The 15471-nt window shown below is 29.7% G+C and overlaps 1 protein-coding gene across 1 annotated transcript; it reads left to right on the top strand.

Annotated features, from left to right (window-relative positions):
- Positions 1–7014: 7014 nt before the first annotated feature.
- On the top strand, positions 7015–8940 carry LOC106753608 (probable xyloglucan galactosyltransferase GT17). The gene is made up of 2 exons (XM_014635428.2): positions 7015–7768; positions 7870–8940. The coding sequence occupies exons 1-2, from the start codon at positions 7171–7173 to the stop codon at positions 8682–8684; spliced, it is 1413 nt and encodes a 470-aa protein (XP_014490914.1). The 5' UTR covers positions 7015–7170; the 3' UTR covers positions 8685–8940.
- The last annotated feature ends 6531 nt before the right edge of the window (positions 8941–15471 follow it).

Here is a 15471-nt window from a genome sequence, read left to right as displayed (position 1 = left end):
ATTAATAAATAATTTAATAAAACTTCTAAACTCATAAAAAAATAAAAAAAATCAACTAAAATTATATATATAATAAATAATATACAAAAACTATTTAAGAATTATATACATAATAAATAATATACTAAAATTATTTACGAAAATATAATTTTGTGATAATAAAAATTAACTAAAATTATATACATAATAAATAATATACTAACGAAAATATAGTTTAGAATAATAAAAATTATTCATTCAATAAATTAATTAATAGTTAATTTAAAATCATAATTAATACTTAATAAAAATTACTAATAATAAATAATATATAAAATTTTATAAACTTAAAAAAAATTAATAAACAACCTAAAAATTAAAAAAACACATTTTGAAAAAAAAAATTAGGAAGTTGCTAAACCGCAGTCTCAGCTGCGTTTCACACAAACGCAGTCTGAGCTGCGTTCTCTCCAAACGTTGTTCGAGCAGCGTCCACGCACACCACAGTCTGATCTGCGTCTCTGTCCTGCACCCCCCGAAAACCAAACCAACTGCAAATCGAACGACGGTTGGTTGCAGACGTGGTTTGAACTGCGGCTCTTCTTAACCGTTGTTCCATTTGCGGTTCTATAACCGGCACCCCAAAACCCAGCCGCCCTTCGTACGGCGGCTCTTCTTAACCGCACTTCCATTTGCGGTTATATAAATTCGCAGCACGGTTTCAGTTATACACAGAAAATGCAACACAGATCAAGCAAGATCAAGCAAAGAAGATGATTCTTAACCTACATCATAAACAGATCTGAAGGAAAAATACTAACTTGCAACTTGCAGCGAGATAAACTTCAAAAACAGCGAGATAACAGTGAGTGAGATAGCAATAGCAGATAGCAGCGAAATAACAGCCAGCAGTAGCAGCAGTGCAAGCAAGACCAACAAAGGGGTGTAGGGTTTTTTGGAGCAAGACCAAGAAAGAAAAGGGGTTTTCTGTGTGAGATGCGGCAGAGTGTTATAGGGGCACATTTATGGAGTATAGAAAACAGAGATAATTAAAGTAATCAAAGGTTTGACTAAATTAAATGAGGGACATAATGGTAATTTGGAAGGTGCAGGGAGAAAGGGATGAGATACAGGGAGAAGCACTCCAAGTGAAAATGTATTGCTGTAAAAAAAAAGAAGTTGATATGCATTAAATATTGTATAAATATGGTTTATTAACAATAAGTGGAACAATTTAAGATATTCAAGTGATAATACCTTTTGAAGTGTTTATACAAGTGGATGGTTGTCTTGAGTGCAGTGACAGGTATAAATTATAATCATATTAATTTCTTTTAAAGGTTTGGCAGCTGTGCCTGCTCGAAAAAAACAACAAAAACCGTGATAAGTACAGATGGCCTACTACTTTTATTAATTTCTTTCATAAGATAAAAACTAATAACAAAACGACAAGGTAAAGTTGGTTTATGTTTGTCCAACATTGAAATTTGTTTCTTTCAGATCTAATAGCTATAGGGATGTTATAGAGATACTAATTAAGTGTATTGGTATTGTGAAATTTGATTAAAGTTATTATACTAGCTATCAGATATCCTTTAAATTGTTTGAAGTGAAAAAAAAAACAATAATATTCACGTAATGTATTAAAATTGTAATTTTTAAAATTAAAATTAAATAACAAGAGTAATCTGGTTCATAAAACTAGCCAATATTGGAAGTGAATGCATTAGAGGTTTGAAAGAGTAATAAGTTTATGCTATATTTTGTCCTACTCTCTGATTATGATGAAGTAATAGTTTGTTTTGGAATTGGAATAGAACTTCAATTTATTCTTAAATATTGCATATTATTATTTAAATTTTGAAGACTATCGATTGTGTTATTTTTTAGGAAAGTGAAAGAATTGTAAGCAAAGAAGATGAAATGCTTGGAAAACTTGTGCATTTGTTTTGGACTCTGAAGTAGTTTTATGTCTAAAAATTAGGAGTTATTGGTCAAGTTGATTTGAAAGACGGACAATTTTAGCAATTATTATTGAACATTTTTTTTTAATTTGTATTTTTAAATAATGTTATTTGTTAAGTTCAACAATTAATTAATTGTATTTAATAATATTAATAATGCTTAAAGTATATTTTATATAATAATATTTAATTTTATTTTGAAATTATTAGTGTGAATTTTTTATTATTAAATATTTTTTATGAAAATCAGATAATATCTGTAATATAAAAAAAAAATGATTTTCATTTTGGACGGTTTTGGAAAGTCCCTATAAATGTCGACGTTTTGGAAACCTCCAGTAATTAATAGTTCTTGCATGTTTAATCTCGCTTTTGAACGGATGTTATGCCTTAGACTGTGATGATATGTTGAAATTGATGTATTGGTCTTGTTATTGAAACTTGAATTTAGATTGAATTAGAAAATTGTGATTTTTATGTTATTAAGATGTTTTGAAATGTGAAAATTGGATTAAATGTGTCAATGGTCTCTCTCTGACGAGAATAATATGTTATTTAGAATGAAATCGGTAAATTGAATGCATGTTAAATATGTCTTGAATTGATGGTACACTAAAATGCATGGTTAATTGAATAACTATGTTAGTAAACAGGAGCTTGGGATGTAAACTTGTGAGTTGAATATTTTCTTTTGAATATATATTTACCATGGCACGTGTTGTTTATGTTATAAATTGTAGTGATTGTATTTTCTACAATTTATAGAAAAGAAAGAAGTCATTGAAAACCAATAGAGATTATTTTTATTTTTTCTTCGTACACATATTTGCATATATATATATATATATATATATATATATATATATATATATATATATATATATTGAATTTATATGATATAAGGTTGGTATTGATAATTTAATTTTAAGGTGTTATGTAAGGACTTCAATTTTTATTCTAATATAAATAGAATTTAAAAAAAAAAAACCAGATCCTAGTTTATTTTATAAGCAGTTTTTTCTCTCTAGAAACATATCTTCTAAATTCTCTACCTTCTCACTACACCATCTCAAAATTTAACCGTTCAATTGTTGATCAGGAAGTTCCTGAGCGATCCTTGAGCTGAGAGCTACGTTCTAGACCGATCAATTTCTGATTCGGTGTAGGTAAGTCAATTTCCCTCTTTTCCATGAATTATTGAATTGTGATCATGCAATTTTCTTTGTTGCATGTTATGAGCGATCTTTTTCTTACATTCTCAGCTCAAGATTCTTGCTTAAGAACTAATCTCCATCACCAATTGGTAGTTTGTAGGATCCTGTGAAATTTCCTTGTGAGGCAAGCTAGGCGTTAGGGTTCCTGTGAGTTGAACTACTAAACCTAGAGGTAAGGGGAGTTGGGTTTTTGGACCATTTGCTTAGTGAATTCAGCATGCATGAAATAAATTTCGGTGTGAAGTAAGAAATATAACCTGTATGGAAAATTGGGTGATGTATAGTATTACTGTTTGAACTGAATTTAGGTTATGTATGTATGTGATCATGTGTTGTTTAATTTCTCAGTTGTGATTCTTTAACTTGTGATCATAAGTGGTATGTGTTTGATGAAAATGTTGAATTGAGGTGAGGGAATGAAGTAAATCCGGTTAGATAGAATCCTAAGTAGAAAGTTAAGTGAATTATGGTGTTTTAGGCTATTATAAAGGAACTAGAGCAGTCAAAATTAGAATTAGGGGTTACAAATAGTCCTAGCCAGTTTAGACAACTTAGGTAAGTCATATATGACTTGTAGGAAGTGATAAAATAGTTCAAAACAACTTCTAATTGGTAAATTCAGATTTAGCACCCTAAGTTCATCAAATGGAAGTCTTAGAAGGGAAATTGATGCATAAACACTAAATTATGGGATTAAGAATGCTTAGAACCAGTTAGAAAAGTCTAATTAATCATATAGATCAAGTTGGAAGTGTTAGAAACACATTAAAGTGTCTTAGATGCACCAAAACCAGAAAAATAAGGTTTCTGTCAAATACTGATAAGAATAATCGATTATCTCACTTGATAATCGATTATTCTAGTCAGAACATCATATTTTCTTCAAAGTTCACATAAATAATCGATTATCATAAGTAATAATCGATTATTATTGTCAGGAAATCATCTAAGACAATTTTGAGTGATTTTCGGGGTTCTGGGTATCATTTTTGGACGTTCTTAAGTTCTTTCTGGGGGGGTTTTTGACCCTTCTGAAACTGTTGGTGATGGTTTCAAAGTCATTTTATTTGTCTAAGTATGAGTTCACTGGGTTTTGTGTTGTTTAGTGGTCCTTCTAGAACTATTATTGTCTGGTAGTGTACATGGAATGATTTCATACAATTTTTTATGACTTGTTGGGTTGTTTGTGATCTTTTAAAGTGTAATTACTATCACATATATGTTGTATGCAATGTAAAAGTGAAAAGTATGGTTATTGGACGTAATTCCATGATCCTCAAGGGAGGTTACATGGTGGTGCCCTGTAGTGTTGTGATTGATCGTATGAATGGCCGGAGTTCAGGATGGGGTTTATCCTGAAATTCTAATGACCATCCATGCTCAAGTAGAGAGTGATGAGTCATGTGGTGAGAATAGCAAGAGGTCCTAGTCTTAGGTGCTTCCAGTATGGCCCAAGGTGAGTTACAACGGACTTGCACTTATGTGTGTGGTAAGGGTGAAACCCGTTGGCAATGGCTTTTCAAAGCAGTAGAGGCCACCACAAGTACACAAACCCCTGGAACTCGACATTTCATACTAGTCCGGATGGTCAAATCACGTGGTCGGTTATTGGTATCAACAAAATGTGTTCGGTCTTAGTCTGTATTGTGTTATGGTCTTTGCATGCTGTGTGTGATTGTATAACATGATAGTTAGTTCCATTTAATGTATAATCTGATAGAATGTTTATTTGCTTGCTTGTGTGCATGTTGTTATGTATATGTTAGTTTAAATTTAGACTTATCTTGCATGCTTTTCAACCTAGCTTACCCTTGCATTGTTTGGTTTGTGTTGTATGTGTATGTCTTTCCTTTTGCAATGATCATCCAACTTTGGATGTGAGCAGAGGCAGAGGATGTTCCCTTGGAGCAGGCTTTGGAAGGAGAGGACCCAACTCCTAGCTCTTAGATTTTCTTAGGATCTCTTTCTTATAGTTTTACTTTCATTTTAAGAAACTTTGTAATTAATATGTTTTATCCGGTATTTAGGATTTCTCTTTTAGATATTTATATATATTGAGAAATTTTGTAGTTCAAATGTATCCTTAGAAGATAGGATTGCTACTAGACTCTTCTATTATTTTGAGAGACTTCCTTTGTACTTAAAGTTTAAAATTTTTATAGCTCCTCTTGAATGACTATAAAGGTTATTTCTTTACTTATTGTCTTAACTACTTCATTATACTATTATGGTATGTCGTGTCATATTATATCTAGCATGTAATTTATGGGATGTCACATGTTATATTATTTTTTATATGTTTAAAAGGTAGAGTGAAACATCATTTTTCCATAAATCAATCCTTTCATTTCTTGGTTTATTGAACATTAATTGAAGGAATACTCACTATTCTTTCCACGAGAAAGTATTCCCATAAACAAACCCAACAATGGTAATATCAAGATTTTCTTTATAATTTCTTCAATAATTAATAATGGGTCAATCAGAACTGAAACGAAGTGATTCTTGTGTCACGGCGTTATTGTACCAAAATCCAAATTGCTCTGCTGTTTATGCTTCAAGGATAACTTTAATATTGAATTATACATAAACACAGTGTTGAAGTTGCTTAGTTGTACAATGCATATATAAGAATAATACAGAGATGCAATCACAATACTAATTTATATTAAAATTTTGATGTGCAACAAAAAAGATAAAAATCATTTATAATATAAAAATGAAAAATAAAAAACGTTGGAGAAAATAAAAAATAAAAGTTGAGGGAAAAAAAAGACAAAGAAGAAGACAAACTTAGCAACTTATATGAGGAAGTCATTCAACGCATCTTTTCATCGTCTTTGGACGGCGAAAATATTTTTTTTTAAATTTTTTCGTGACAATGAATATGTTGAAATTTATATTCGTCTGTTTTGAGTATTTTTTTTTAAACATAAATTTAAATAAATTAATAAAATAATGACATGTCTACAAATTATTAAAAAAAAATTCAAAATATCATGATACACGCAAAAATGAAGTGTTGCAAGTGCCCTTTTAGTAAGCACGTGAGATATTTATCTTTTGGACTCTTCTATCCATAGCATAACTCATCATTCCGATACATTCTTCTTTTTTAATGTTTTGTATCACCTTTAGTTTTTAAGACAAACTTTCATCAAAATTTACAAACTAACCTTATATATCACGATCAATTTGATGATGAACACGTATTAGATTCTATCATAGGCAATGCAGACTCATCCACCCTATTTTTGCCCGCTCTGATTATTTAGTATGAAAAAGTTGGTAGGTTTTATACATTATTGCTTAATTATGTTGACCGTATTCGCATAATGGTTGAAATCTTAAAAAAATAAATTATTATACAAATAATTTAATAATATTTTGTTTTCAATATTTCATATCTTTGTTATATATTACAATCTACCATTCATCATAATATTGAACTAAACTAACTAAAAGTAAGATGAAGATTCACATCAAATAAATATTTTATATATGTAAACACAAGAATTGACACTATTTTCAATCCATCACATTAAAACAATAAATTTATGTAATAGTTATATTATATCATGTTTTCGTTATTATTCATTATTTAAAAATAATGAATTTATGAATCTATTTTTAATATGATATTTAATTTTATTATTTTTATCTTACGTGTAACTTCTTATACTTGTTCGTGAATTATTTCTAACAAATGTTAAATACATACAAGAGAACTTACTTAATAATTACTTATACCCTCTATTTGTATATATTGATTTTTTTAATAAAATTTTTAAAATAGATTATTTGGACAAATTATTATATATATGTTTTGTTATGAAAATTACATGAAAGGTAATGTTTAAGAACTGTTCCAAGCTGTCCCACACAATGACTTCCACACCTACCAATCACTCTACCATCTATTGTTCAAACAGGTCATCGCCTTCCTTCATCCATCGTCACCAAACAAACTACACAACCCAATTTCTTCTTCTTTTTCCTCTTCACTTTCCTCCATGTTCTTCCGCAAGCCATCACCAACTACCCCTCTGCACTCTCTTCCTTCCCAAACACCATCCTTCTCAAAATCCAAAGACCCCCACAATCACATAATCACCAACAAGTTAAAGTACACCATCTTCTTATCACTCTTTCTTCTTTCATGGCTTCTTCTTCTTCCCCATCACCATCACCATCACCTCACACCACTACAAAACAAAACTACCACAACATGCCAAGGATCAGGACCGTTGTTCTACATCTACGCCCTCCCCTCGCGCTTCAACCTAGGACTCCTCCAACGTTGTCACAACCTTAACATCTACACCAACATGTGCCCCCATGTCGCTAACAATGGCCTTGGCCAACCCCTTCCCACTCCCTCCTGGTACGCTACACACCAGTTCATCGGGGACATGATCGTGCACGCGCGTCTTCAGAACCACCCCTGCCGCACCTCCGATCCCCACGCCGCTCGTCTCTTCTACATCCCCTTCTATGGTGGTCTTCACGCTTCCAGCGTCTTCCGTGAGCACAATCTCACCCTCCGTGATGCTTTGGCCGTCGATCTTGTTGACTTCATCCAGAGTCAACCATGGTGGAAAAGGAACAATGGTAAAAAAAAACTATAACCTAAATCTCCCTGCATTATTGCTGCATTATATATATTATATGTATATAATGGTAAAAAGGAAAATGTGATTGGTTACGTGTAGGGAAAGACCATTTTGTTGCCGTGGGGAGAACAGCGTGGGATTTCATGCGCACAAAAGATGGACCCGACTTCGGAGCAAACATCTTCCTTAACCTACCAACTGTCCGAAACATGTCGGTGCTAACAGTGGAACGACATCCCTGGCAAGGACACAACCAATTCGCAATCCCCTACCCCTCCTACTTCCACCCCAAAACCCTCTCCGAGATGCTCACGTGGCAGAACACCGTTCGTCAACGCCCTCGTCCATTCCTCTTCTCCTTCGTCGGCGGCACGCGCCCCAACCTCGCAAAAGCCAAGGTCCGTGACCACATCGTCACCCAGTGCCACGCATCGGAACGTTGCATTTTGGTCCAGTGCGCTAGTGGTGATGCTCGGTGCCACAACCCCATGAATGTTGTGGAAGTTATGAGCAAGTCCACGTTCTGTCTTCAGGCCCCAGGAGACTCCTTCACGCGCCGGTCAACCTTCGACTCGGTTCTTGCTGGCTGTATTCCCGTGTTTTTCTCAGAGCATACTGCGTATACACAGTACGTGTGGTACTTTCCTACGGAGAGGGATACGTATTCGGTGTTCATAGACGAGAGAGAGGTGAATGAAGGGAAGAAGAAGATCGAAGATGTGCTTGCGGGTATTGAAGAGAAAGAGGTTGAGAAAATGCGTGAGGTGGTCATAGGGTTGATCCCGAAACTCACTTACACGCACCCCAATGCGAGTGGAGTTGTTGGGTTTGAGGATGTTGTGGATGTTGCGCTGCAACAGCTCTCACGGCTCGTTTTGGACGAAACCAGAAGCTTGGTAAGCGCCGACATTTGAACATGTTGAAGCGCGTGCATGGCAACACCAAATTTTTATACAAAAAATGAAAGAGTTTTTATCATGGATGGAAAATTTATAAACATGTTCATTTGTAGAATAGTTTGATTTTTTAGAACTATATTTTAATTTAAGTATGTAAGAAATTTATTTTTATTAAGTTGGTTTTAGTTTGTAAAAGAACTTCTTTTAATAAAAGTATTCATAAATAATTTTAACCACAGAAAATGCAGGTTTGGGAACTAATTGGTTGCAATTATGATAATTGTATTTTGGTGACAAGTTTTAGCTTTTAATTTATCAATTGGGTTTGTTTAAAAGTATATACGTGATTTTAGTCTTTTTCATCCATTCTAATATTCTCATCTTCCATTAACTTGTCATGTAGAAAATAGTAGTTATAATACATGAAAAAATCAATTTCTCAAATATGATTAAATCGTTAAAAATAAAATTGAAGCTAATCACATTCTGAGTTGAACAAGTTTTATTTTTTTCCTTTTTGGGCTCGATCTGTGACCAAGTTGTGAGGTATTAGAGGTGTAAATGGCGGTGGTGGCAGTGAATAGAGGAAGGTAGAAGCAATAAATGGAATCGTTAATAATGTTTGGGATTGAGTGTCGAGGAAAGTGGCGTACATTTAAGGCAACAGTTTTTGGATTTGTATTAATATGCAGATAGTATTGGAGGAAGTTTTTTCATCTTTTACTTAATTTTTTTTTTTAATGTTTAAGTTAACTTGAGATGGTAAAACAATTTGCGTTTGTAGATGTATTAAATAAAATTCGTGACTGATAATTAGTATTTTCGAATATATACCATGTATAGTTTACAATTAATGAGTAATTTAATATTCGTTTATAAACGGTTGAGTGTGAATATAATACTGATCTACTATATTCAATTTAATTAAATTAAATTTTAAATAAAATTAATTTATATTTTATTATATTAAATAATATAAAATTAAATTTTAATTTATTTTATTTTACTTATATTAAAATTTATATATTATTTTGTAATTTTATTTTAAGAATGTATAAAATATTTTTTTTTTATATTTGTAGATATTGGCAAAATTTACTTGGATTATAAAAAATTCACGAATTTTTTTGAAACAGGTAATAGACAGATTAGGATGGAGTTTTCGTTTGCAGGTTAAATTTGCCACGTAATATATTTCAATTAGGGTTTAGTTTTTTATTGAAATGCTATTTCTATAGTATGGTATATGCACAATTAGCGGAAGAAAAATGCTCTTTGAAGAAACGTTGAGCCAAAGATTTGCGTACAAATTGACCAACACCATGTGGTCGCAATCCCCGTCTATTTTTTTCTGGGACAACGACAATTTTTTTTTAATATTTTTTTGACAACAGAACACGTGTCATCATTTTATTGGTATTTTTGAATTTATCTTTAAAAAAATATTTGAAACGGACTATTCATAGACTGCCACGTATGCATTGTCAAAAAGTTGTCAAAAAAGAGTTGTTAAAAAGAGATTTTTTCTTTTTTTCTACTCTATATTTCTCTGAGATTTGGTTTCATGCATGACTCATCAAAAAATAACGAAGAAAGAGTGTGTACCGAACATGTTTGACTTAAAAATTCTTAGATAATACTCCATCGCCTTAAAAAAGTGTCATAATTTATCATCAGTTTTATTCAATATTCTTTTATTTATCAATGATATAAAGTTAGAAACACCATTCATATTCATGTGTGTACTTATATATATTCCATTGTAAGACAAACATGCATGTTTTGATTAAAAATAACTTTTGTTAAAAACATTGTGATATTCAAAAACTATATGTTAGCTGTAAATGGAGTATATAGAATGGAAGTAATGTGTTGTACATTACAAATAAGATATAGTGTTTTCTTTTAATTTTTTTTTCTGTTGATTAAGAATTTTCTGCACGTTAACTATAATTAATTAACGGTATATCAGATTAGGGGAACATGATAGTTTCCTGACAAGTAAGAGAATTAAAGTTTACTTTCATCATGACCAATAATACTTAATTAGTATTTGTTTATAATATCTCTATAATACTTTTACGTATGAACCACAAGGTATTAGAGAGTGGGGATTTTATATTACGGCTTTTGGGAAATGAGCTATTAGGTAAATTTTTTACGAACAAGTTAGATAAATTTATAGAAGCAGATTGCGAGCCAATTGTCCATTTTTTATTTTTTATTTTTGTTTTATGGTTTTCAATTGTTTTAACATTTCTTTAAGAAAATTTATTTTTGTGAAAATCTAGATTCATCTTGGGTTTATTAACTTTATATATATAATGTGTCAATAGCTAATTAACTTTAAATTCAAATCAAATTAAATAGTTTTTTTCAAGGAGATGGACTAAATTTATGTTATAGAAATTATAACACGAATAAAAATATTCAAACTTATTAATCGAGATCTTATATCAACTATATTTATAATACGATAGGTTAAAAAAAATCTTGTTATATTAAATTTAAGTAATAGAAATCATAAATAAAAATATTTAAACTTATTAATGGAGATCTTATATTGACTACATTTATTACATGATAGATAAAAAAAATAAATTTTCTTAATGTTCATATTGTGTTAAGAGTTATTAGACTCTAAGTTTATTATAATTATTAGACGAAATTGTTTAAAAATCCTTATTTTAAAGTTTAACAAAAACGTTTAAAAAGAAATATTTAACAAAATAGCGTCTATAAAAAGAATCATTTAAGATAACCACTAAATACAGGATATACAATATCTATATTGAAGACTATTTATGGAGATATTTTATTATGCAACAGAAAGTTGACTAAAAATTTATATGTTTATATTCATATAGTTAATTACTAAAATATATATTAAGATATTTATATATGTAAATAGTTAATTATTAAAAAATATATATTAAGATATTTATTTATTTTTAGTACATAGTGTATATATAGTAAATATTTAATTATTAAAACCACTGTTTTGTTATAATTACTTAATTTTGTTAATATGAAAAATGTATTTTAAATGTTTAATTTTTATATACTATTACAAATAAAAAACTATTAATTCTATAAAATTATAGAAATTTAAAATGAATATTAAATATTTACAAACTAAATTATTTCAATCTAAATAAATAATATTAATTCAAATTTTTATATAAATAATTAATTAATTAAAATATAACAATTTAATTAAAATAAAAATGAGAAAGCTGGTTCTTTAAGCAGAATCTTTGACCAGCCTATGATCATGATCAGATTTTATCATTTTTAGAAAAATTAAAAGCTTTTAAATAAGGGCAATTTTGATATTTCATGAAATTTTGAAGGTACAGAGTGAAAGAGTTAGAGGTGTAGGATGAAACACCTAAACTTTGAAGAGGGAAGAATGAAGGGCCCTGGATTTTTGAAAGAAGATGGAGGTGAACAAGATCGGCCTTGGACCAGTTTTATTTCATGCACCTCCCTTTTTCCGTTATCTGCACCCACCCCTGGTTGCTTTTATTTTATGATTAGGCCAATCGTATTTACTTCGTGCAGCTCAATTATGATAACCACGCAACAAATGTATTTTGTTTGTCTTATTTTTTGGGTCTTTGTTTTATCTAACTCGTTCCACCCTACAAACATCTCCCACTATATTTCTCATTGCACCCCGATTTTCACTATCTGGCACCCTTATGAGAGTTATTTTCTTTTTCAGCTGTTTTAAATTTTGGGCCTTTATTTGTTTTAAAACAAAACACATTTCTTTCAAGATTTATTTTACTACACCACTCTTAAACGTAAAAAATAATGTATATATAAAAATTATAAAAATGAAAAATAATTTATCACGTTTTCTAAAGATGAGTACTTGTAAGAAGTATCCATTTTGTTTTAGTATTCAATATATTTTCTTTTGTATATAATTAAAATATTTTTTTAAAATGTATGAGTACTTGAGTGTTCATTCGTGTCGTATTTAATACCTTTATTCAATATATTTTTTTAGTACTTGTAAAGATGAGTACTTGAGTGTCCATTTTCTAAAGATGAGTACTTGTAAGAAGTATCCATTTTGTTTTAGTATTCAATATATTTTCTTTTTTATATAATTAAAATATTTTTTTTAAAATGTATGAGTACTTGAGTGACCATTCGTGTCGTATTTAATACCTTTATTCAAAAATAATTAAAATACAATTTTCTAAAAGTATGAGTACTCATGTGACCGTTCGTGTTGAACCATCTTGTCATCCTAATACTTGGTTAACTTTCTTTACTAAAACATTACCAAAAAATATGAAATTCTTAAAATTAAAAATATCAACATTAACAAACAAATAGTTTTTCATTTAGAACTATGTGGTATAGTGCTATCAACTTCCTCACATATGACCGAATCTTGGATAAAAATTCGGTTTCATAGACCTAACATTATATTTATAGTTTTTCATAATAAATTATAGTGATATTTCAAACTCTACTTTTGACTTATTTTTCATTTTATGTTCGTCATCCCGTCTCGATTTGTATTGTGACAAATGGAAAAATCATGTGAATTTTTCTTTCACAACTAAACTTTAAAATATAAACCATTACAAACTTCCACACAAATATTTAAACCTTTCAACGTACTAATTTAATTCATATTCTTTTGAAGAAATATTATTAATATCCATTGCCTTTTCAATATTAATAAAATATTTATATATATATATATATATATATATATATATATATATATATATATATATNNTTNTTTTAAACAGTGTTTAAGTCCTTGTACACAATAGTCATCCCATCGAGTATCTCGTGAAAATATAATATGTATTGGAATTATATCTACTGTAAAAAGAAAAATCTTTCTTATTAATATATTTCCAACCATACTAGGTATAATTTTACAAAAAAAATAATTATGAAATATTATTTTTTAATTTATTCACCAGGCATTAACCACCCTCCTACAACTCAAATTCTTGATATTTGATCTCCAAAACCATCTTTTCCCACAATATCTACTGTATTTTCCTCTTCTTCTCTCTCTACTACAACTACATAGTGCAAGTCCGTTTTAATTGTTCAAAATCATAAAACATTTGCAGGATTTAACTTGTTTATCATACATAAGGGGAAAGAGAACAACAACTAACAAAAAAAATTATTGATGATATATTTATATAAGAGCGTGGTATAAATCTTTTAATTTCCATGAATCAATTTCAGAATATTGTAAGGAAGGCATAATTGGGTTCCACTAAAACATTCATTTGCATATATTTTATTTGAAGCTTCAGTAGGGTGAGCAAAGTCAAAAAAATAATATTCATTCCGGTTTGCACAAGGTTTCCTTCTTTGGACACAGGAGTCAAAAATATATTTGAAACCTGAAAATGTAATAAATAAAAGCATCAGCGGTAATCATATTAGAATACAAAAAACATATGAACTTTTTAATTTCTTTTTTTTAAAGAGATTATTGGGAGACGTTGTTTACCAAATTTTTCAGGAGAATTTCTTATTTTCTTGGAGAAATTGTAATTATCCAAATTAATAAAGTGTGAATGTGAGAGTTGGGTTTGCAGCTCTTGTAGCTTCGTAGGGAGTTTTTCTGAGTAGTGTTTAACCTTTTGATTTATGTCTTCATTGCATTTTTGAGAATATGGTGTCCTTATAACACATGTTGGTGTGCAACCAATTTCACCAATTCTACTTACCACAAACTTCCGAGCTCCAAGATCATAAATTCTCTGGAGAAAAAGAAAGAATGAAGGAAACACATTTTTCACATTCTTTGGGAAAAATTAAATACTTATGACATGTAAAATACCTAATTGAAAGGTGACATATTAAAATTTAATAATTACTACATATGAGAAATCATCTTATAACTCAAACCATTTATTAAAAGGTTACCTTGATACGTGAAGCCAATTGTTCAAGTAGGTAATCTGCATATTTTTCTGGGTTTAGGTTGTTATTCGTTCCATTTGGATACTTGAAATAATTCAACATGTAATCATTAGATCCAATTGATAAGAGATATAAAGAATTGGCTAAGTAATGCCTTAGATTTGTTTTGTTATGTATGCTTCTTGGAAGATCATTGGCCACAGTTGAGGTGAAGTATTCAATTTGTTTGTCTAAAGACAAGCAATCCCCCTTCGTCACAAAATAAAAATATGATTAGAAAGAAACTGAATAAGAAACTTTTATTTGAGTCAAACATGTTTCGTATTATGATGTAGTTACTTTTAAAAAATTATATTTTTCCTAGATTAAATGTATGTTTATTTTGTTTATGTATTTTATAAAAATTATATAAAGCATATTTTCAACAAATAACATCTAAATTATTTATTATATCATAAAAGGAGTTCCACTATTAATTAGAATATAACTTTCATGTCTTATTAATTAGAATATAACTTTCATGTCTTGTTAATTAGAACATAACTTTCATGTCTTGTTTGTTCAAAGGATATTTTATATAACTTTCGTAGCAAAGAAATAAATATATAGTTTTTAAAGATAAAACATAATTTTAGAAAATAGTTTGAAAAAAAAACGTACTAAACTATTTATTTATTTTGAATCTTACTGCTCTAGTTGAATTCAAGATTCCACAAGAGCCTGATGCATAGTTAATCCCTATGATTACTTCATTTCTCTTAGACTTTGGCACACCTAAGTACGGAGGTGGCATTGGCAAACCCAATCTAATAGCTACAAAAGGAAAAAAAAGATGTAAAAAAATCTTAATAAGATTGTTCTTTTTTTTTTTACGTTTACA

The sequence above is a fragment of the Vigna radiata genome, unplaced genomic scaffold (genome assembly GCF_000741045.1).
Source record: "Vigna radiata var. radiata cultivar VC1973A unplaced genomic scaffold, Vradiata_ver6 scaffold_134, whole genome shotgun sequence".
NCBI classification, from domain to species: domain Eukaryota; kingdom Viridiplantae; phylum Streptophyta; class Magnoliopsida; order Fabales; family Fabaceae; genus Vigna; species Vigna radiata.
This window is presented reverse-complemented; position numbering and strand designations above follow the sequence as displayed.